This window comes from Astatotilapia calliptera, chromosome 9 (genome assembly GCF_964374335.1).
Source record: "Astatotilapia calliptera chromosome 9, fAstCal68.1, whole genome shotgun sequence".
NCBI classification, from domain to species: Eukaryota; Metazoa; Chordata; class Actinopteri; order Cichliformes; family Cichlidae; genus Astatotilapia; species Astatotilapia calliptera.
The window spans coordinates 31,401,310-31,425,882 of record NC_137430.1 but is presented as its reverse complement, the minus strand read 5'-3'; the positions used below and the strand labels follow the sequence as shown (position 1 = coordinate 31,425,882).

General features: G+C 40.7%; 2 protein-coding genes and 1 long non-coding RNA gene across 10 annotated transcripts; 1 reads left to right on the top strand and 2 right to left on the bottom strand.

Annotated features, from left to right (window-relative positions):
- Positions 1-430: 430 nt before the first annotated feature.
- On the bottom strand, positions 431-7,278 carry LOC113029701 (uncharacterized). Its single transcript, XM_026180697.2, has 4 exons — positions 7,168-7,278; positions 3,944-4,049; positions 1,758-2,606; positions 431-1,394 (listed from the first exon to the last, which is right to left on the bottom strand). The coding sequence occupies exons 2-4, from the start codon at positions 3,959-3,961 to the stop codon at positions 816-818; spliced, it is 1,446 nt and encodes a 481-aa protein (XP_026036482.2). The 5' UTR covers positions 3,962-4,049; positions 7,168-7,278; the 3' UTR covers positions 431-815.
- A 389-nt stretch (positions 7,279-7,667) lies between these two features.
- Positions 7,668-8,296, top strand: LOC145431179 (uncharacterized). The gene is made up of 3 exons (XR_013911523.1): positions 7,668-7,806; positions 7,893-8,010; positions 8,142-8,296. It is a non-coding gene; the product is annotated as an uncharacterized LOC145431179 (long non-coding RNA).
- Positions 8,297-11,264: 2,968 nt separating this feature from the next.
- Positions 11,265-22,151, bottom strand: LOC113029706 (uncharacterized). 8 transcript variants are annotated; one of them, XR_013911515.1, is made up of 4 exons: positions 21,682-22,113; positions 21,272-21,456; positions 13,615-19,661; positions 11,265-13,333 (listed from the first exon to the last, which is right to left on the bottom strand). XR_013911515.1 is itself a non-coding variant. In XM_026180702.2 (4 exons), the coding sequence occupies exon 4, from the start codon at positions 19,624-19,626 to the stop codon at positions 18,592-18,594; it is 1,035 nt and encodes a 344-aa protein (XP_026036487.2). In that variant the 5' UTR covers positions 19,627-19,661; positions 19,735-19,794; positions 21,272-21,456; positions 21,682-22,082; the 3' UTR covers positions 18,263-18,591. The 8 variants fall into 8 exon arrangements, 6 of the variants coding, with proteins under 6 accessions (XP_026036487.2, XP_080162874.1, XP_080162872.1 ...); XR_013911516.1 differs by having other exon boundaries at positions 21,744-22,113; XM_026180702.2 differs by lacking the exon at positions 11,265-13,333 and adding an exon at positions 19,735-19,794 and having other exon boundaries at positions 18,263-19,661; positions 21,682-22,082.
- Between the last annotated feature and the right edge of the window lie 2,422 nt (positions 22,152-24,573).

The window sequence follows — 24,573 nt, the reverse complement described above, 5'->3', positions numbered from 1 at the left end:
CTAACCCTGTTTCCCACGGACCCTGGCGACCCGGACCCGTTTCCCCTGCACATTGTACATAGCCACTTGGTGATTGTGTTCACTGTGAATAAACGCACTGTTCTTCGCTTAAAGGGAAACCCTGGCCTGCGCCTGAGTCTCTTTCGGAACCCCTAACAGATTATTTTCCAAAATTAATCTTTTTTATACACACAAACACAAATCAGAATGTTTAATACCAACAGCAACTTTGTTAAAAAATTAAAAGATTTTAAAGATGATCTTATTTTTTCATAAATTTCAGGTCAGGATTTTCAGTAAGCTGCAGGAACCCTGTTTAGTGTCAGAACAGCCAAGTCTCCTCTGATAAACCTCCATCTGTGTCACTGAGAACATTTGTCACGTCAGTTTTTGGTTTGATATACAGGAAATGACATCATGGGTCAAACTCTTTGTCATTAAACCATTTCTTTATTTAACATTTCAAATTTGTTTTAACTGTTGAAGGATTTCATAACACAAACAACCTGAACACACACAAAAAAAAAAAAAAAAAAAAAACACCCAACAAAAACACATGGATCAAAATACATTCAATAAAAACATAAGAGGAAACAGATTTTTTGATTCAACTGCTGGAACAAAGCTAACCACTCAACACCAACACTACAGTAGAACAGTTTAGAAAGCTTAAAATGTAACGAGAGGCACATTTTCATTCATAGCTGCCTCATCAGATCTTTACAGGAGATTCACTGTGAACTCTGTGGAGCCTGATTTCAAGGGTTTTAAGTCTGACCCTGAAACCAGACGAGGATCTTTCTGTCTCTGCAGATTCACAGAGATGGGAGTGATTTCAGTCCTGCATGATCACGCTGATGTTTGCACAGAGCAGACAATGTGGTGAATATTTTGGCACATTGGTAACAGTGAAACAGTTTATTAGTAACGTGGGATCGTTTGTGTTCGGAGTATGAACTGAAATTCCTGAAGCTCTTGTCACACTGGTCACAGCTGTAGTTTACTTCCATGTGTGTACGTTCATGATAGTTACGATTAGTTGATTGTGAGAAGCTTTTGTCACAGTGTCTGCACTTGTATGGTTTCTCTCCTGTGTGGACTAATTTGTGTTTTTTAAGGTGAGTTGCAGTGGTGAAGGATGACCCACACTGATCACAGACGTGCTTTCTAACCCCATTGTGATAGAGTTCGTGTTGTTTTAACTCACTTGTTGTGGGGAAGCCTCTCCCACATTCTTTACAGTAGTTCATTTTGTCTCCAGTGTGTCTACGTTGATGTCTTTTTAGGGTGATTTGATGTCTGAAACTTTTCCCACAAAGGTCACAACGAAAGTCTTTCCCACCACCACAGCGATGACAGGGTTGAGAACTGGATCCATCTGTGTCGCTCTGCTTCTAAACAAAGACACAAAGACAGTGTAAGTCAGTCCTTCAATATTTTTATTGCTAACGTCACCTGAAAATGACAAAAAACAAAACATCATCTGTGTCAACATCCAGGACTAAGACAAGACATAAAATAACATCCATTTACTTTTTGCATTATAATACTCAGCTTAATGTGTTGCAAAAACTATAATAGAAACAATACTACAATAACACTAATATAATTCTCAACTGCTACCACTAAAATACTGTAATTCAAATCTGAATAATCACTCAGAGCTGCTTTTCAATGCAGCAGAAATGCTAACACGTTGCTAACAGATGTTTCAGAGAGTCTGACTAAAAGCACAACATAAAAATAAAAATACATACCTCACAGTAACTGCACTTGGAGAGTGTCTTTCTGGTGTGGATCTGTTGGTGATCTTTCAGGTAATATGGAGTTTTAAAAGTCTTCTCACACAGGTCACATTTATAAGGTCTCTCCTCGGAGTGGGTAATAATATGGTTTTGTAAGTTTGTGTTTGTAGCAAACTCTTTGCCACACTGACCACAACAGTACACATCATGTCTGGTGTGAATGCGTAGGTGTCTGTTTCGGGTCCCTAGCCGGCTGAAAGTTTTTCCACAAATGTCACAGCTGTATGCCTTAATTCCAGAGTGGGAAACTAGATGACTCTGTAAGCTGCTACGCTGAGTAAAAGCTCTGCCACACTGATCACAGCTGTATGCTTTAACTCCACTGTGGATGACTTGGTGTTTTTTTAGACTACCCTTCCAGGAAAAACTCTTTCCACACTCGTCACAGCTGTATGGTTTAACTCCACTGTGGATGCGTTTATGATATTCCAAGCTATCCTTCCGAGAAAAACACTTCCCACACTGATCACAGATGTACACTTTAACTCCACTATGGATGAGCTGGTGTGTTTTTAGGTGTCCATGTTGGCTAAAATCCTTTCCACACTCATCACAGCTGTATGGTTTAACGCCACTGTGGAGGAATTGGTGTGTTTTTAAGCTTCCAGAGTGGGTAAAAGACTTTCCACACTTGTCACAGCTGAACGGTCTCTCTCCAGTGTGGATGAGTTGGTGGGTTTTTAGTGAATCCTTCTTAGTAAAATCTTTCCCACACTCGTCACAGCTGTATTTCTTCTCCCCCTTTCTTCTGTGAGGTTTGTCGGCCTCCTGAGAGCGCTGACTTCTCGCTCCATGTTGGTCCTGCAGTGACAGAGATACAAACACAGGCAGTGAGTGAAATGTAGGGTTGAGCATCATCACTGATTTCGATTCGGGGAAATTTTGCCTCAGACAATCAGAAATATTAGAATTCTGATCACTATGTACTTATCCATATTTTATATTTCTAAAATGAAAGCTGACATGTGTGAGACTTCATCAGAGGTGTAAGCATCACAGCAGATGCCTTTGTGTCAAAGTAACTGAGGATAAAACAGAAAAACATGAAGGAGAATTTTCTGGCCTGGGTTTAAAAATATTCTGCAGTGGATCAAACACGAAAGAAAACCATTAATCAACATATGAACATTACCTGATGCTGCTGAAGTGAAGCAGAGCAAAGTTACAGACGTTTTATTACAGACACAGCTCAGCTAAGCATTTTGAAATTTTGCATAATTTCAAAAACTTTACATTTGTTCTGTATTGAACAGCAGAAATTAGGCTTTGTTGCTGGGAGTGAAAAAAAAAAGAGAAACAAAAAGCAAAACAATAACAAAAAAGAAACAGCACCCGGCAGCGCTGTAAACAACAGTCTTCTTTTGCTGCTGGTTCAGTCAGTTTTGTTTGGAGAGTGACAAAACCTGCAGCTTCAGAACCTAGCGCCAAGAAAGATGTAAACATAAAGGAACTGAGAACGCATCAGAATCAGTGAGCAGCCGGCTTTCAGCCCCGACGGCACGGACGTCTTTGTGCAGAATCCGTGCACATGCTCTCATTTACTGTTTTAGCCGTTTGGTGGTTGTTGAAATTTTCTGAGGTTTAACCTGAGATTCTGGCGTTTTGGGCAAAATTAATTTATATTTAAAAATCAAGTCAGGATTTTAATGAATTGATATCATGTTATCCAAGCTACAATCAATTTTAATCGATAATCAAAACCCAGTGAAATGCAGTCGTGGAACAAACTGTCATTACTTGAAGCTTTTCAACAGTCCTCTTTGGTGACATCTGCTGGTCAAAATATGAAGAGCAGCTTGAATCTACAAATTATAATGAAGCGCTTCATTATGTTTAGTATCATGTGACAGTTCTGTCTGATATCAGGCTACTGTTGTGTTGCTTTGCACATGTATTTTCTGTGTGATTGAAAAGGTTTTGAAATTTCATTAATAAATAATTTTGATGAATATCCTTATTTAAACATGTGCTGTGGTGTGGTTTCTCTTTGCTTGTGACTTCTTGATGTTTGTAAACATAATAGATATAAAATAAAAACATAGTACATAATAAAATACAACACAGTCATATAACAGGTTGGGAGGATGAGAGTTTTAGACGTGACTGATTATTTGGTGAAACTGTGATATTTTCCTCACCTCCTGTGTTGAGCTCATTGTTTCCTCTGTAGTGACTCAGCTGAGTCCAGATGGCTGAAAATGTTCCTCTGCTGCTCCGTCAGACTCTTCTCCTCCTGCTGATCAGCTGGGACACAAAACAGATCTTTGTTAGGCTCCACACTGCACTGAAGAGTCAAAGTGTCTCATATGTTCATCTGACAACACAAAGTACAAATTTCACTCTGATTGCTTGTAGAAATCTTGTGAGACGTGTTGTGCTGCAAAGTGAGGAAACTCTCTCACTCACTTATACTTCAGGAGGAACTTTGTGACATTGGCTCTAATATTCTAAGCAGCCCTTTACTATGACAGGGCCAGAAAGTCCTATTTGAAGGTTTGGGAGAAGGACCATGTTAAAGGTGGATTGGGGTTTATACACTTTGTTATGATACAGGTAAGGCTGTAAGAGCCTGAGAAGGTGTCCTGAATGAACCTCTAAAACCAGTTTTCAGCTAACGACTCTGCTTCAGTCTGGAAAACAGCAACTACAAGTTTAAAGACTCCATCAACAATTCACACCCAGCAACAGCCTGAACAGCTCCTCCTGTGGTTTCCACAAACAGGGACAGACCTGTTACTCCCCCACCCCACACTTTCAACTCCTTCAGGCCCCCAGTCCTACCACCTCCACCATGCAAACAGACTCTTTAACATACAGACCCCAACAAAGCAGCTGAACCAGACTCAGGGTCTCCATCATAAACCATACAGTGGATCACAATATGAAGCAGTTTAAGACGATTGTTGCTGTGAACTTTCACTACGGAAAGAAAACTGAACAGAACATCTGAATTCACTCGATGCTGAACATTCATTTCATAGAAAGAAGAATTGTAATTATACTCAGATCTACCTGTGCTTTAATGATGGGGCCTTTAAACTTACACATTCAACAGTTTTAACCAGTTTTCCTTCCTCCTTTGACTGCAGCTGTGTTTGACACAGGAAGACATTTTTACATTCTTCAATATTATAGTTTATTCTTTTTGGGGGAAGTGCAGCTTTAAACCTTCACATGGTTCAAGTCAACCAAAAAAAAAAAAATCAATCAGAAGGATCACAAGTGGACAAAATATGTATAGATAAAATGAAATCAAACCCAACATTCAATCCACAACATGATTAAAAACATGATTCTCCCAAATCACCAAGAGCTGCACATTAACCACCACAATATATTTTTATTCTCTGTGCTTCCAAATATGAACACTGTTTACCGTATTTCCCGGACTACAAAGCGCACCTAAATATTAGCCGCACAAGCTAAAATCAGGGGAAAATCCTGTTTTGTACATACATTAGCCGCACCTGACCAAAAGCCGCAGGTGTTTCAATGTTGACTTATCATATGTAAGAGAATATGCACAAAGGGAATTGTCAGGAAAGAGATGGCTGTTTGGAGACATCACTTTTATTAATATTTTGAAAAACAAGTTATGGGTACATATTTGCACATGTAGTACATAACAATAACCTACAGCACACCAGAACAATAGATTCGGACTACCTTTTAGGCTCAGGTGCAGTGACACAGCTTTAACAAGAAGAAAAGTCAGTCATTCACCAACATCTTTCTCTTCTTCCTATGCACTAAAACCACCAAAGTCCTCTTCTCCAGTGTCGGATACAAACAGGCTCATGATGGCTTCGTCATCCACTCTTCTTCTCTCCTTCGTTGTCACTTTCAAAACCAAAGAAATCCTCATTGTCAGTGTCAGAGTCGAACACCCTCAGAAGGGCCGTGGCGGTGTCTTCCTCTCCATCATGCAGCAGTCCAGCCCTTCAAAATCCGTTGGTGATCGTGGATGTTTTCACACTTTTCCACGCTGTCAGAATCCACCGGTGGAGTTGGGCATAACTTGCTTTTTGGGCATAACTTGCAAGTTTATCGCCGCTCGTCATCCACGCCTCCCGCTGAACGCGTAGCGCTACTTTGAAGTTTGTTTTTCGCGCTACTTCGTACGGCACTACGTTGCCTGGCGGACGGACATGTGACTAACATACCACTCTTGAACCCCGATCCTTCCGCCAGGCAATGTAGTGCCGTTGTTGTGCCAAAAAGTGATTGTCTGCCAAAAACTGATTTCCGGTATTTGCCAAAAAGCGATTGCTCATATTTAAAGTGCTATAAGTAACTTGTTGGGCTATAATATGTTAAACATATGTCAAATGCATCCCTTATGGATGACATAAAGTCATCTTGAGCCACAAACAACATTCGTGTAGCAAGATACAAGCCGCAATCAGTTTTTGGCAGCGACTTTTATATAACCTTTATTTATGCAGTAAAAAAAATCTCATTAACATTAAAAATGTATTTTGTAAGAGTAAGTTGCCCAACAGGACAGCAGAAATGTCAGCAAATATTACAATAGTTCTGTAAAAATATTTTAAGTGGGGATAAAGGACCGGATTGGTTATAATGTAAGTACAAGTTGTAAAGATACTTAAAAAACAGATAATTTTTTAATTCTTTATGTAACCCCTTTGTATCCCCTGTTCACCGAAGTCTATTTACGAACATACGTAAAGATATTACACATAAAAAATACACAGAAACACTGGAAATCAGTTTTTGGCAGACAATCACTTTTTGGCACAACACCGTACAACAGCGGAACACACAAAACAAATCGTCTTACGATATGACAAAAATCACGGACAATCCATAGAAAAGCCGCACCTGACTAAAAGCCGCAGGGTTCAAAGCTTGTGCAAAAAGTAGCGGCTTATAGCCCGACATTTACGGTACTTTCATCTCTGTTTCATTAGTTTTTGTTAACATCTTCCTGTGCATCACTTTACAGCAGCCACACTCATTAAAATGAGACTTTGTAGGAGTTCACTTCCTCTCATGTGTTCATCCACAGCAGCTGGACAATAAAGTTTATTGTGACCCTGATACTGCAGCAGATCGCTCTCATCCATTTCCTGTTATCACTTCAAATAGAAATGAGGCTGTAGAGGTTTGGTGCAGGCAGAAAAACAGCTGCAGGGACAATGAAAAGACTTTTCTGCTCCAACTTCTCCCAGCATGCTGAGCTAATGGTTAGTTGGTGTTTTTCTCCAAACACTCTCTCACTCTTCTCTCAACGTGTTCACAATAAACTGTGAACAGACACCGAGGAGAGCAGCAGAAGACCTCATTCAGGAGCTAAACTCAACATGAACTGAACTCACAGTAAAGTTAGCTCGGTGCTTACCTTTAGATGAGCCCACAAACCGAGAGAAACTCCGCGATGAAGCTGGAACTCTTTCCAAACACAGGAAACAGATCAGGGAGCAGAGACCCACGTGGTTCACGCTGATCTCAGCTACGATCCAGGAGACAAGGGTGGGCAGATCGATGCAGATATCGATCAGGACGTTGGTAGTGGTTTATGATCGATACTTTACGTTCGTCTCACTCGTCTAAGTTTAGAACTTTACTCTCTTTGGATGAAAAAGCAGCTCTGTCTAGTGATGGGACGTTCTGTATCGAGGCTTCGGAGCGTGTGTCGAGTAATGGAGGGGGCGTTTCCGCGAAGCGCGTATCGAGGCTTGCTTCATTTATGGGAGGAGCTGAAAATGATGACGTCCGAAGCCTCGCTGCCCGGCTGTACCACGTGACTGGTTCATGAAGTGGTTCGAACTTTGCCGCGAGATATGACAGCGATATAAACCCCTCAGACTTCATTCAAAATGTGGGTGTTTGATGGAGAGTTGCGGTTAGAGAGAGTTTGGAGACCGTTTGGAGGTTTATGAGAGTGAGGAGAGAAAGTCAGGAGAGAATGGAGCCAGCTAAGAAGAGGAGGATGTCCTCCCCTGTGTGGGAACATTTTGATTTTATTCCTCCCAACAAGGTATGTAAATTTCTACAGAAGACGTATTGTCATGATACTGATGGTGCAATACAATTTATGTTGAGCTGTCTTGACTTTTGTACAAGGTGAAGTGTTTGCTATGTGCCAGGGAGCTGGGATATAACAACAACACCTCATCCATGCTTAGGCACTACAGAGCTTTGCATGAGAATAAGAGGAACACCGATTGTGGAGCAAGACCAGGTGAGCCATCAAATGCAATGATAATATAGCATGCAGTAATGTTACTAAATAATATAACAATATTATACAACTGTTCTAAGTTACGTGTGTGATATTTATATTTGTGCTTTGTCTTTATTGTCTTTCCTCAGAGAACAATCTCAAATAGATGAAGACCTGGTCAGCATGGTGATTGAGGACTCACAGCCATTTAGCATTGTGGAGGACAAAGGATTCAAAAGATTTGTTAAATCATTAAATCCTAGCTATGTTCTCCCCACTAAAAAGGTCGTAAAAGCAGTGAAAATGTAGTTTTTACAGAATAAAATGTGAACAGGCAGGACTGAGGCCTCAGTGTGTAGCTGTCCATACCTCAACGTTACAAAAGCACAACTACTGTCCACACCCCAACCACACCTCACCTCACAGTAAATGATCATTTCCATTTCAAGCATTTCCAAATAATCATTTCCCATACTGCCACTATAAATATACACAGTATACTGCCATCACTACAATATACATGTTTTACACACTCCTTTTGTTGTTGACATTTACAGGCTGTGTGCAAAATGCCACACTCTTCAAATTCATGCCAGCTATTATTTTTACGTCCAGTAGGTGTCCTGCTAGAGCAAATGAAGCTTCATGAAGCTTCGCGTTGGGGTGAACCAATTGGATGAAAAGCTTCAGTGCTTCATGGGGCTTCATCTGCCCATCACTAGCTCTGTCTGTGCAAACACCGCTTCTTATGCTGCAGACTCACTTTGCTCCACCCCCTTCTTTCTGCCCTGCTGGGATTTGTTACTGTGCTGGCACGTGACTCAGCTACGCACAAAAAACCGCATTTGAGCTGCAGAGAGTAGTGATGGGATTTCCGGCTCTTTCTAGAGAGCCGGCTCTTTCGGCTCCGAACCGGCTCTTCAGGTTGTTTTGTTGCTTTAATTAATTTATCTTTAACAATAATATAAAATTATGCAATTTGAATTACTAATGTAAAAAAAGTGGTTTTATTTATATATGTTTATATATGGCCCCTAGAGACAAAGCACGTACAAACTCTAAAGCATATACAAACTCCAAAACACATTTCTAGCGTTAACTGAACTTCCAAAACAGAGCTACCCAGATCACTTAAATTACACAATTGAAAGCATGTGTGTATTGTTTGTGTATTTATAAACAAGCACTCATATTTATTCAAATAATAAAAAAAAAAGTTCATTTACCTGTTACTACCACACACCAAATCTGGTTGTTGATACTTCCTGGCTTGTGTAGCCACTAGGTAACAAAAGCTCAACACTGCGCCTAGCATCCTGGAGCACTTCTGTTGTCTTTTGTAGGTGATTCTGAGTTTGCACATGCTTCTGAGTTTTTACGTGTTTTGGAGTTTGTACGTGCTTCGGGGTTTGTAAGTGCGTCTGAGTTTTTACGCGTTTTGGAGTTTTTCCGTGCTTTGGAGTTTTTACGTGTTTTGGAGTTTTTACGCGTTTTGGAGTTTTTACGTGCTTCAGGGTTTGTACATGCTTAGGAGTTTGTATGTGTTTTGGAGTTTGTACGTGCTTTTTCTCTAAGGGCCACCATAAATATACTTTATTTATTCATTCCACATAAAATGTAATAAATAAAGCATATAATACAAAAAACAATTATTTACATTGTAAACTTTTAACTATTTAAATTTTCAGCTTTTTCTTTTTAAACAAATTTAACATGAAACAACACAAAACACTGCAAACCACAACACAATTAAATATAAATTAAAATATTAAAACAAAAAGAAGATGCACATTCTCTCTCATATGGGCCTGCATGATTTCTGAATCCTTTATCATCTGCAACTGAAAATAGTGGATGATTACTATACCTTTCTAATGTGACGTTGTTGTCCCTCGCTCTCTTTCTCTCTGGCTCTGTTCCTGTGCTACTGCGAGTGTAACTAACGCCCCCCCCCCCCCCCCTCTTCTGAGCGCAAAGTACAGGCCGCGCGTGTGGAGTTTAGCGGAAAAAAGGGTGAGAGAGAGAGGGTGAGAGAAAGAAAGAAAAACCTCACGGCTCGCGTCGTTCACTTCAAAGAGTCGGCTCTAAGAGCCGTTTCGTTCACGAACGACACATCCCAAGCAGAGAGAAAGAGGAGCATCATGTGGAAATATTTTATGGCTGTAAATGAAAATGCTGGAGAACAGATGGAAGGCTTGTCATCACCTAAAGCCACAGGAGACCACAACAAGCTGCAGAGTTCAGCTTTCAGCTCGTTTGTTTGCAGTGTTGAAAAATAGGCAGCATAGTGGCTCAGGCCTGACAGGAGGACTGGAGGAGCTTGTGCAACCTCAGTCTCTTCCTGTGAGCAGTTTGCATGTTCCCGTATTTCCAGGTTCTCCAAAAGTTGATTCTGTTCATATGGAACGGTACGTCCAGGTAAACAGAATCAACTTTTTGAGTTTTACTTACCTGGATGATTGAGCATGCATCACGATATTTCCGGGTTGTTCTCCGGGTATTTTTCCAGCTGTCCAAAAACTTACGCCATGTAGTGCTTGTATAATCTCCACAGAAATATCAGCTGTTACACTCCTTCTTTAATTAGCATTTCATCCACTTGTAGTGACTGTATTACTCATGTTACATGCAGCTGCACTTCACAGACATTTCCTGAACGAACGCCTCATATGGAAGAAAATAAGAGATGTGAGATGAACAAATACAAGAAAAACTCATCCAAATGACTTCGTGCTCAGTTAACGGCCTGTGAAGAACAAACACATTTCCTTCTTACTAGGAAATATGCAGAATTATATTATACAGCTGACACGACCTCAATATTAAATACTGTGATTTTATATTTTTTCACATCCCAGTTAAAGGCTTTGGCTGAATTTTCGCTTCACACATTTTAATATCAAACTTAGTGTTTGTGTACACCTTGGACATTATAACCTGACTCTGATCAGTGCTGCTCTGACGATCACACTCACATCCATGTAATCATTTAACTGGGATGATCTGGGTTTACTGCACAATGCTGAATGTGTCCTTACAGTACAGGGAATAACTCTGTCTGTGTTCCTGTAGAGAAACTCTGGGTTTGTGTGCTGACGAGCATCACTCACAGTAAGATACAAAGGCTCACTCTTAACTTTCCACACATGTGACAAATTCAAAAAGCTGCTGAAACTTTTATAAAATGATAAACTACGCAGTGTTGTAATCCTTTAGGATGGAACAGCTTTCAGATTTAATTACTCTTAAAAGGTAAAAGTTGTTTTTAAGAGTTTTGCATTTTGGAGAATGTTTAAATAAGTCATACACATGGGAATTACAAAGTCTGTGGCACACCATTAACCTCAAATTTCACTAAACCAGACTCTGAAACAATCTTCTGAATGTTGATGTGTGACTGTCAAGCTTTGGCTCTGTTTTAAAACTCCTCAAGCTGAGTGTTCAGAGGCAAGCCCTCTTGTTGTTCCTCAGTAACACTTTTTTCATCAAACAGAGCAGAAATGAACAGACATGAGCGTCTTTTTTCTCGGCTCTGTGTGCACAGCGATCGACTCCTCTCTGCTAAATCTGTGACAAATAAAAGTGTTAGTGTGTTCTTTTTCAATTGGATTTTACTTTAATCATAACAACAGTCTCCTCAAATCACTTTATATGGTAAGGTAGACCCTACAACAGGATCCCCAATCCCATGACTTCGGTCCAAATCCGGACCCCAAGAGGGTTTTGTCTGAACAGCCAAACAATTTTTCATTTAGTATGTAGTTGGAGATTTTATTCCTGCCATCTGCTGTGGGCAACTCTTGAACAGGCATGATGCAGCCTGTAAAATAAATAAATAAAAATAAACATTTTAAATAGTGCGAAGCAGATTGGGATGTACATGAATGCAGGCGATGATAAGTGCAAAAATGGGACAGATGCAGAGAACACAGTATAGGTCATGTGTTTGTGGTTGGAACAGTCTTATGTTTATTGTTCATGTGTCCGACAGCAGAGGGGAAGAAACTGTTCTTATGGCGAGAGGTTCTGGTGCGAATGGACCGGAGCCTCCTGCCTGAGGGGAGCGGGTCAAACAGACTGTATCCAGGGTGAGAAGGGTCAGCTGAGATCCGAGCTGCACGCCCCAGTGTCCTGGAGGTGCAGAGATGGGAGTCTGCAGCCAATCACCTTCTCAGCAGAGCGTACAACACACTGCAGTCTCTGTTTATAAGTTTGTAAGTGGTGGCGACTCCAGCGTACCACACGGTGATGGAGGAGGTGAGGATGGACTCGATGATTGCAGTGTAGAATTGCATCATCGTCCGTATTGGCAGGTTGAATTTCTTCAGCTGCCTCAGGAAGTACATCCTCTGCTGGGCCTTCTTTATAATTAAGGTGATGGTGGGCACCCACTCACTCCAGGGTGAGGTCAGGAAGCGGAATGAGTCCACAGTGGCGATGAGGGTGTCAGTCAGGATGATGGGGGTAGTGGGGCTGTGTGCTTCCTTAAGTCCACAATAATCTCCACTGTCTTCTGGTTGTTCAGCACCAGGTTGTTGCAGCTGCACCAGGACACCAGACGTTCAATCTCCATCCTGTAGGCAGACTCATCCCTGTCCGAGATGAGTCGATAATGGTGGTGTCATCTTCAAAGTTAATTAGCTTGACCGACTGGTGGTTGGAGGTGCAGCAGTTGGTGTACAGCAGGGGTGGACAACTCCAGGCCTCGAGGGCCAGTGTCCTGAAGATTTTAGATGTGTCCTTGATCCAACACAGCTGATTCAAATGGCTAAATGACCTCCTCAACATTTTTTGTAGTTCTCCAGAGGCCTGGTAATAAACTAATTCTTTGATTCAGGTGTGTTGACCCAGGGTTATATGTAAAACCTGCAGGACATCTGCCCTCGAGGCCTGGAGTTGCCCACCCTGGAGTACGGGGACAAGAGCAGAGGACATTTGGTGGATGACTAAGGTGGAGGACTTGTAGCAGGCAGGAGGAATTGAAAATGCCAGAAAACACTGGGGCCAGCTCATTTGCACAGTGAGGCAGGAGACACACCGTCTGGGCCAGGAGCTTTCTGAGCATTCGGGCTCTTAAACTGCTTCCTCACATCTGCTTCATGAATATGAAGGGTTGTAGTGGGAGAAGGTGGTGTGAAATGCTCTCAGGTGTGGAGTGAGGAGGGAGCTCCTGTGGGTGAGGTCTTTGATGGTGGTGATGGCTTTGTGCTGGTGGGAGTGGGGAGGTGGGGATGTCAAGGCTGCTTGATGGCTCATCAAACCAGCTGTAAAAGTCATTGAGGGTGTTGGCCAACAGCAAGTCATCAGTGGAGTGGGGCTGTGTGCTTCCTGAAGTGAAAATCTGCAATTTAAAGATGAATGGGAAAAAAAAATCACTCACAGCTGACTAATGAACATTTGCATGGATGCTTAAGAGTTGCATTGACCCCATTTCACCCAAAGTTTAAACTTCTAGCTGCAAATGTCCATGAAACTATCTCCCACTGAAATGAAAGCCAGCTCTGTCTTGCAGTATGATTTAAGTTACATTGTGTTAAGTTTGTCAAACATGTTTACTGCACAGTTGAAAGCACCTGTCAATTTTCCTGGATATTTAGTCTTTTTGTGGTGAATTGTTTGTACCTAAATGTTGTCCCGAAAAGTTGATTCTGTTCATCTGGACGTGGCGTTTTCAGTGTTCCGAGTGACTTCTTCAGAGAAGAAAACAGGATAAAAGACATGCTGTGGAAGAGAGCCAGAGATTAATAACAAGTATGATTCAATGCAGAGAGGTCTATAAACCAGTGTTGGTCAAAGTACATGAAAAAAGTAATCAGTAACTAATTACTGATTACTTCACCAAAAAAGCAATCACGTTACGTTACTGATTACTTCTTTTCTTTTCTTCAAATTGTTTTATTTGTTTTCTACAATACAACATCAAATAAACACAGTGGGGGGGGGGGGGGGGGGGACAAAACAAAACAAAAAACAGAAAATACAATGAGATTATACAGAATCGGGCCTCCCATTTTGTACATATTTCAACCATTTCAACCACTAATCTTCAAATGAGTCCGCCTGCCACTTTAGCCTAAAAATTGTTCTTTCCATAACAAAAATAGTATCACATCAATCCACTCATTTATAGTAGGAGTGTCCTCTTTAAGCCAATGGCCTTTTTAGCAGCTACCAACAGCACACTCAACAAATATTTATCCGGTTTGCATAGATTAAGACTCTCTAAGTTACCTAGGTACAATACTGCAAAATGAAATTGTATTTTCTTTTGAAAGATTGTTTCCAGGACCTTATGTATTTCCTTCAAAGATTGAGCCACACGAGGAAATTCCCAAAAAATGTGGAAATGATTTGCTGCTGCATGTCCACACTGCCTCCAGCATGTTATTTTATGAGAATAATTGGATTTTTGAGCCGGGGTATTAAAATGATGAATTACATTCTTCCAGCTGAATTCCCTCCACGAGGGGGAGGTTGTTACCGACCACTGCTGCCTACAGATCCCATCCCATTCCTCTCCTGTTAGGGATAGATTACTCTGTTTCCCATCTTGCTTTAACATATCTTGTATCATGACCTCTTAGATTGGTCAGTGAACAATATCATTTGGAAATAATCTTTCAATAGGGTGCATCTCTATATGCATTCTCAAATATATAAATAATTTCTTCATTCCCAGTTGATAACTGGGGATGTTTTAGTTTTTTTATTCAGGAAGTCCCTCAGTTGCAAATATCTATAAAAATAATCTTGATTTTGCAACCCAAACTTTTTCTTGAGATCCTGGAAACTCATCACTTTTCCATCTTTCAACAAGATACTGTATGTGGTGAGGCCTTTATTAGCCCATGTTTTAAATGTCGAGTCGGTCTTACTAGGCAAAAAATCTGGTCTATATGCAAACCACCTAAGGAATCCGGCCCTTTGGATTAATTGATACTTTTTAAGTACTCTTTTCCATGTTTTTATTGAGCTTACTATCCAAGGGTTACCCGGGTCTTCCAGGTGTCGTAACTCTGAGGGATCTTGTATCAGTACCCCAACAAGGAAGTTACCTCCCAAGGAAAGTTCCACTTCCTTCCATCTTGAACAGTATCCAGGTTTACACCAGCCCACCAGATTTCTTATTTGGGTTGCCCTATAATAGTCATGTAGGCAAGGGAGGCCTAGTCCTCCTTTATCCTTTGAAAGCTGAAGTGTTTTAAACTTAACTCTTGGCTTTTTACTCGCCCATATAAATCTAGAGAGGATCCAATCCCATTCTGCAAAGTATCTATCAGGGTTTTCTATAGAAATTGTCAGGGTCCTGGGTCCCATGACCCAGCATGTTTAGTTCTTTGTGATTTTTGTATTATTGTACTTGTGTGAGTTATTCTATGGTTTCTAGTTTCGATCCCTTGCCCTTCATGTTTCTCTGTGTACCCTCTGTTCTGTGTAAGTCTGTGTCTGCATGTGTGAGTTTCCCTCTGTGTCTTTCGGTTCTTAGAGTCCTCTACCTTATGGTTTGTCTCTGTGTTTCTTAGTTGCTGTCTCCACCGTGTCTCTATATCATACTTCCTGTTTTACTTTGAAGGTCCGTGTCTTATGTGAATGCGTCCTGCTTTTCTTGTCTCGTCAGTCCTGATTTCTCCCAGCTGTGCCCTCCTTCTGTGTCTCATTCCCCTTGTTACTTCCCAGTGTATTTAAACCCTGTGTTTCTCTGAGTCAGTGTCGCGTTGTCGCTCTTGCTGTGTGGAGCTCCCTGTGAGTTTTAGTTTGTTGTTTCCCAGTTTTAGTTTGTATGTTTTTTTCCCCCTGCCAGCCAATAAAGCTGTGACTTTGAGTTAACACCTTGAGTCTGAGCGCCTGCATTTTGGGTCCTACTCCTGCCTGCCACACTGCACTCCTTTTTTTTTTTTTTTTTCATCCCGTTTGGATCTTCAGCCATCAGAATTGTTGTCTTAAGGTCCATTTGATTGACCTTTATTATAATTATGAATTTATTTTATTTTCAGTTGCTACAAACGGGACAGACATGACTGGGGGATAGGACAGGGAGAAAGAATGAAAGAAAGAGAGGGAGAGAAAGAAAACCAAAGGGGAGAAGAGACGGTGAGAAGGGGGGGGGAAGAAAGAAAAAAAACAGAAATAGACTGGAATAAGTATAATATCTTTGGAAGCATTCTCAATTTTATGGTGTCTACTCTAGAAGAGATGCTTAGATAAGGGGTTAATGACCATCTGTTAATATCTACCATAATATATTTTTTAAATGGGGAGTAGTTGATTTCTTCCAAACTGGTAATATCCATTGATAAGTTAATGCCCAAATATTTCTTTTTTTTTTTTTTTTGTCCCAGCCTAGTTTGTATTTGTTGAGCAATTTTTTTGCGGGGGGGGGGGGGGGGGGGGGGTGGCTTTCAAAAGTTACTAAGAACTTTCTGTAGGTTTTGATAAGTGAACCAAAACATCATCTGCGAACAAGGCCAATTTCTGCTCACTTCCAACAATATTAATCCCTTTTATTTTATCATTCTGCCTAATCCTTTGAGCCAGCAGCTCTATAGAAATGGCAAATGAGAGTGGACTCAGGGGGCATCCCTGTCTTGCGGACCTTTCAAGCTTAAAAGCAACTGAAAGTTCACCGTTGGTCTTTATTTTTGCAGTTAGACTATTATACAAAGCCCTCAATATTGTAATGATGGATCTGATTACTTATTTTCAAAAGTAATTAATTACTTAGTTACTTTTTAAAAACACAATTTACAACCTGAACGGGTGATAAAGCGATAGATTTTTCAGCCCAATTCTACTATTTCTGCATAATCTATCATACAAAAATGTAATCAAATGGAAAAGTCTCTTTTTAAAACTTGTTTTATTAGTTTTAATCTTTTAACTTTTGCATCAAACAAAAATTAAATTATATGCAACATTCTCTGACTGGAAGAAATTTGTTTAACATTTAAACCTATTTTCTGCACATTCCAGCATATAAAATAAAAAAAAATTTGTGTTTACGCCCAGTCTTTCAAATAGATGCAAGTAAAACACAGCAGAAAATAAATTAAATCAAAGACTAGCGGTCCTGTTGCTCCCTTTTCACCTGTAAAGCAGCGGTCAATGGAATAATCTGCAAATTTCTCTGTGATTTTTCCCATTGCATGGTAGCGCACTTGGTGCTTGCTTGGAAGTTTAGGGTTTTTTTCGCTGTAAAAATAAGTTTTCTTCCCACGAACAATGAACGCTAATGTTTTTGTCACTTTTCATGGAATCAAACTCAAAGTAAGGTCAGCACTACCACTCTTTAAACGCTGGATGCTCATACTCTCTCTTGCACTCGATATATTATCCATTGTTGATCTGCACACAGCTTGTAAGTGTCACAGAAATGGCTTATGTATACAGAAGTTTAATAGATTGTTCCAGCAGTTAAAATGTTCTTGCTTGTACATTTCTGTGGTCAATATTGTAAAGGTGTGTTTATCTTGTCACAAAGAACAAGTTTTGTTACACCGCTATTATTGCGAGGTTTGGGCGTGATAATATAGGCTGTGAGCCCACGTTTAATAATCACACTAAGGAGTTCAGCGAGCTATTGGCAAAGCCCTGTTTAGTCTACCAGCTGTACAAGGTATTTGTCATTTGCTATAACTCTATTGTAATATTGTGAAAATTTGTAATGTACGGTGTTCTAATTATTTTATGTTTTAATTTAGAATCCGCAAGACTGTAAAGGTATTCTTCTAGGACCTCCGAAGTGGCAGGCGGCCACGAGGTAAGTTTTTGTTGTTAAAGCACAAGTGTTATTTCTGATAGACTGAAGCACTTAAAGCCTTTGAGTTTTATGTTTATAGTTTTCACGGTGTTCAATAAATGCAGCGAAGCGCCCGTCTTGAAGAAGCTGTGCCTGTGTTGTCATTTTGGGAGTTACACAGCTGTTGCCACGAACGTCGCACTCGCTTACATCACTGTCATGAGACATTCTTGAAAAAAAAAATAAGACGGTTTTAGTAACGCAGTAACGCAGCGTTCCTACGGGAAAGTAACAGTAATCTAATTACCTTTTTTGCAATAGTAATCCCTTACTTTACTGGTTACTTGAAAAAAGTAATCGGATTACAGTAACGCATGCATTACTATCCATCTCTGCTATTAACAAGTAGTGAGAGAGAAAGGTGACTGAGGAAGAAATACTCAATGCATCATGGGAAATTCCCAGCAGCCTCCACCTATTGCAGCATACCTAAGGGAAGATTCAGGGTAACCTGTCTAGCCATAACTACAGTGGTTTGAATTTGAATTTGAATTTATTTATTTAGGACAGTGCATGTTAATGAATACAAATGTAAAAAAAAAAATTACATGAATGTAAACATACCAGATTATAGCCAAGGGCTAATTTCCATCTGGGGCTCAGAATTGATGTAATCCTCCCCCCACCTTCAACCCAAGTATGTGTGGTAGTCACTGCTACCACACAAACATGTCCTGAACCACGCTCACATACTTCTCTGTCACTTCTGACTTCATCATGCAGTACCACAGTGCCTCTTTTTGCACCCTTTCATGTTTTCACTAGATCTACAAAGACAGTGAAGCTCTGACTTTCTCAGGAAATTAAAGCTGAATTCTGTGAAGCCTGATCTCAAGCTTTTTAAGTTTGACGCAGCATCCAGAAGAACTTTTGTTCAGAACCCCCGTTTCTCCCACTGTGTTCAAATGAACCCTGTCAGGGTAATGTCCCATTGGTCTGCCACTTTTCTCACAGGAGGACACTTTGTGGGTCTTTTGATGCCTCAATAGACTTTTGTAATGGATGAAAGCCTTTCCACAGTCACCACATACAAATGATTTAACTCGAGAGTGGGTGCGCTGATGTAATTTTAAGCCAGTCATACGAGTAAAAGCCTTTCCACAGGGACCACATACAAATGATTTAACTCCAGAGTGGGTGCGCTGATGTGAGTTTAAGTTGCTCTTCTGAGTAAAAGACTTTCCACACTGATCACAGACAAATGATTTAACTCCAACATGGATCATATAATGTTTCTTTAAGTCACCTTTCAGAGTATAGCGCTTTTCACACTGATCACAGCTGAATGGTTTCACACCGGTGTGGATCAGCTGATGTGTTTTTAAGTGAGCTTTCTGAGTAAAAGACTTCCCACACTGATCACAGCTGAATGGTTTCACACCGGTGTGGATCAGCTGATGTGATTTGAAGTGAAAAATCTGAGTAAAGGTCTTTCCACACTGATCACAGCTGAATGGTTTCACACCGGTGTGGATCAGCTGATGTCTTTTTATGTTGCTACTGTGAGTAAAAGACATCCCACACAGATCACAGTTGAAAGCTTTAAATTTCGTGTGGACGAGCTGATGTGATTTTAAGTTGCATCTTAGAGTAAAGGTCTTTCCACACTGATCACAGCTGAATGGTTTCACACCGGTGTGGATCAGCTGATGTGATTTTAAGCTACCAATCAGAGTAAAGGTCTTTCCACACTGATCACAGCTCAAGCTTCTCTCCTCCCTGTTGGCGCGCTTGCGTCTTCTGATCTGCTTCATAGCAGGAAAAGTCTTTTCCACAGGGATCGCCGCTGGCTCATCTTTACTTGCTGGTGCTGGATGTTTTTGGTTGATGTCATCCATGTGCTGAGGTTTGGGCCTGCTTTCACTTCTTTCTCCTGTAATGACAAAGAACCCAAACAGTGACATCAGGTCTATATCTTCAGCTCATCCACAAGTGCCCCCTCTTACCTCACAAAGATAAACAGTTTCACCATCTGCCAAACGTCTCAGGTGCCTGGGGACGCTATGCTGTGGTAAATATTTGAAGTGAGTTCATTTTGGGGATAAAAGTAGTAAAAGTTCAACATTGTGAATAAAATATTGGCTCGTATGACTTCAAAGTTTTTTAGTTTTTACTTTGTTCAAATTTGAAGAACATCACACTTACAATGTGCAGTTCAGGTTGTATGTGTGAGAGCTGTACAACCAAATCCACACTGACTCAGATTTCCCTCTGATTAACCACGAGGGTGTCACAGTTATCAAAGTCTGCAGACACTGTCAGCTGCAATCAACACCTTTTATTATAATGCACAGGTGAGTTATAATGCATCTCCACTAGAAGATGGTCCCCTGTTATCTAGTTTTTCACAGGCAAGCGTGGGCGAGAGTCTACAGCTTTCTACCCCCCAAGGACACGTAGTCTAATGCCTTTATTTTTCAGGGCCATGTCCACTTAATACTACACTCAGTGTTGGGAAGGTTACTTTTAAAATGTATTCCATTACAGAATACAGAATACATGCCCCAAAATGTATTCTGTAACGTGTTCCGTTACGTTACTCAATGACAGTAACGTATTCTGAATACTTTGGATTACTTAATATATTATCATGCTTTTTACAACAACGTTAATGTACTATTGCTGTGTGATTTATTACTGTTACTGAAGGTCCGCGACGCCGAACCGTAGTAAAGGGACCTCTGACTAAAACGGCGGGGTCCCTGTCGGCTCATAGCCGAAAAATAGCTTTACTTTGTTGTCTGGGTCAACTTTGCTTGCGAGAGACAGAGAGAGGCGTTGAAAGACTGCTCCAACGGAACTTATTGTTTTCGGAGGAAAACACGAACACAGCGTACAGTCGAGTCTTAATAGCGTACTTACAACTGGGCTCGTCAGGCACTCTTCTTGGCTGAAGTGGTTATTATTATATTTACATGCTTCCAGCTCCCATTTTTCCTCGATGACAGCTCGTACCTTTCCACTCCCCTTTTTCTCCCTCCTCGCGCTCACAGACCCATAACGTGTATGGCAGTCCATTCTCCCTGCAGCACGGACTACACTGCCCATGATGCTACATTCTTTAGAGCTATGCTTGTAGCATTCTGCCTGTTAGCTTAGCACAACAACAACGAAAAGGCGCTCTCTCACCCAGGAAACACACAGTCGCAGAGAGAGAGCGTCGCCCTGTAACCATGGCAACCGTAACGCTGCCTCCTGGAACAACAGAACGTAGCTGTCAAACAAAACCCAAACAGTCCTGACCCGCGACAATATGAAACAGGAAAGTACCGCAGTGTAATCCATTTATTTCAACAAAGTAACTGTATTCTGAATACCACCTTTTAAAACGGTAACTGTAACGGAATACAGTTACTCATATTTTGTATTTTAAATACGTAACGGCGGTACATGTGTTCCGTTACTCCCCAACACTGGCTAAGAGAGAGAGACCCTGTAGAAAATGATAAAGTTAAGCAACCAGTGTAGTTATAACTGACTTACTCTGGATCTCCTCTCAGACTCAGGAGGGGGCGAGCGGCCGGCTTTGTAGTTGGAGTCGGACCAGCAGAGACAATGAGCTCACTGACCTCCACTCCCCAAGTCAGTCACCACGAGGACAAGCTCTTTGTTTAGAGAGGATTTAATCCAAGCTCACCAACAACATCACTCAGCTGTCCTCGTCAGAACTGATAAAATAAAAGCAGTTACATTTAGAAACGTCAGTTTACTAAACATAAAAATATTGCTCTTTTAGCCTCGCTCACATGTTCTGTAAAGATTAAATGACTTAAATCATCACGTGGTTTACAAAAACACATTGTTAATCTCAGCAAATAAGTGCGCATCCAGAAATAACTGTTTCATCTCGTTTGACATGGAAACTTAAAATTACAAAGACACACTGAACGCACCTTCCTACCAGCTGTAACCTAGCAGGAGAACGTACGTTCGTCTTCGCAGCTGCAATACATACTGTAACGTCGGGTTGTGTTGCGTGGTTGAGAGGAGGCGGCAAAACACCTAGCAGGCTAGTCGGAAGAACACACACCCACGCTGGTATCGGTAATCCACGGTGGTTCTTTAATACGCCTTCTTCAACAACCATATAAAAGCCCGGTTGAACGGCTGCGGCTCAACAACATAACGCCCAGCGTTCATACAACCCAAGCGTTGCAAATAAAACAACAACAAAAAAAATGTCTGGAGAAGAAAACATAAATCCGTCCTTCGTTAAGCACAAGCGTGAAGGCACGTGACCTCATAATCCCGGAGCGAGAGAGCAGTGGCACAAACTGATGACACCATCAACCCTCGACTTGGGCGTCTTAAAGGGACACCACACCATAGTGGCTGTTACAATACTTCACAAAAAGCCGTTCATCAATTAGATTTAACACGACGCTTCTCCACAATACTTTGATGCGGGTTCTTCAAAAAGTGCCCATTTTTAAAACGGCGGCAAGACACAGCAAAGAGCACAGTACGCACACTCCTCCTTCTTCGTCTTCTTTCTTTTTTTTTTTTTTACAAACCTTTATTTAAACATCATTATACAAAGTAGAATTAAACAGCACTATATTAAAGGTATTGCACAAGCTCGTGGGAAAAAAAACATAAAAAGAGGGATGTCTTCCTAAACATTTGGATTTGTGAATATGAAATTTAACCATTAAGATTAACAAGTTAATCACACATCTGTTGTGGTTTTGGTGTTTGTGTAGACCATGTTTGTAAATAAGAGTCCATGCTAAAAAAGCTTGGCGATGAAATGCAGAGATTTATATAGGGATTTTATCAATATTAAAATTATAAGTAAGGACACCTTCCTTAGAAAACATGTACATAGGTATAGTATCCAAATGGATGTAGGATTTGTAATTATATTTTTAACCAATTTATTTTGAATGTGTTATTTAGAGTGTTAAAATCGAACACATTAAGTCCTCCATTGACACAGGAGTTCATAAGAACTGTTTTAAAAAAAAGAAAAAAAAGTAGTGTGTCCTATTTTTTCAAATAAAGTTGAAAAGTAATTCTTCCATTCTTTTTATACTCCTCAGTGGCTCTTTCCAGGTACATCTCAGTTTCATATGCAAACTGTGGAATGGGAAACTGTTTCGGCCAGGGCTCACAACGTTCTGTGGTCTTCTGCCTTTTGAGAATAATGGTGTCCTGAGAAGAAGTAGTTGCAGCAGAGTCTGCATTGGATACAACTGACTCAGCATATGAGGAGTCATAGTCAGACAGTTGGCCAGAGGGGCTGCCAAAACTGTCATCAACCGGAGTCAAGTTTATCATGACCGGGGTGATGCCAACAACCTTCACAGTGTCTTTGTCTTTTATCTGGTCAGCTCTGTGAAGAGTGAAGTAGTCCTGGAATTCTGGGTCAAAATACTGAAGACTGAAGTCATTTGAAATCCCAAAAGTATCCTTCACAACACTCTGCAGCTCCTCCAATGTTGGTGGGATCCCTGATGGAAGAACCAACTTCTCGATTTGGTCATCAATAATTACACGAAGCTTTGCCTCCATCTTGTTCAACCTAGAATAAAATGTAAATGGGCAGAGTTAAATTTCCCTTCAATTAAATAAAATTAGTTATTACTTTTCATTTATACAATAGTTGAGATATAAAACTATAAAACAAAAAGCACACTTCAACACACCAAATGTTGCAAATAACAAATACTTGGGAGATGTACATGTTATCAAGTTTTTGTTGTTGTCGTTTTGTTTTTTTTTTACCTATTATTCACAGCAGATGTAACGTTTCAGGGTTACCAAGCGTTTTCTTCCCACATTGTAAGAAGCCAAGGGCCACATGTCACCAAGTTTCTGCTGCTCCAAAAGACTGATCTTGCCAGTGTCCTCCAGTTGAAAAGATCTCAGATGCTCTACATACCATGCAGCAAGTAACTTCACAATGAAATATACACAATTGTCCAAAACGACTATCTGTATTATCTCAGCAAAGTCTGGTAGTCCACATGTTGAACCATTAGACAGGATCATCCCAGCAGTGTATCTTGTTCCACTGTAGGTGACAGTGGTGGCAAACTGCACACAAGTCAGAGATGGTGATCTTGCTCTTAAATCTGCCTGTATGTCTGGATGCAGCACATCTACAGGCATTCTGGATATTTTTGTGACAAGCAGGGCAGGTTTCACCTCTTTTGATTGCATGTGGTATGCCATCATCATTTGATGCCTTGTAGAAAGGGTCAGCAACACATTTTTGAAATTGTTAGTGTGTCTCACAACTTGCTTGAAAAATCTGTGTCTCGCCTCAAAGCGCATTGTCCATACTCCAACCAATGGCCCATATTTTTCTATTACAGCAGGGTAGTGCTCCAAAAAATGGTGTTTTGGTGTGAGCCTTTGATCAGGAAAAACTTCCAAATATCTGACACGATGTTCAGATATTTTAAATTCAAGGTAGGCAATACTTTGTGTTGTGTGAACAGGGGCAACCACTAACTCAACAATGTCCTTCAAAGTCAGAAGAAGTTGCCAAACAGGATCATCTTCAGGTACACGTAAACCAACAAGGAGAGGCAACAAACGTATTAGGGCCCAGTTTTCATGAGCATTTCCTCCTACAGTTTTGCGACCAGCAAAATTTGAAGGGATTGCTTGTGGACTGTTCAATTTGTCTGAGCCCTTATATGGAAAACATGTGATTATATTATTCAGTTCAGTCAAACTGAAGTAGTGCTTCTTCAAAAAAACTTGAAAACACAATGCTAACTCTCTTGGCACTATTCCCTCAAAAAGGTCATGAAGGACATCTGGTGGGTATCCAG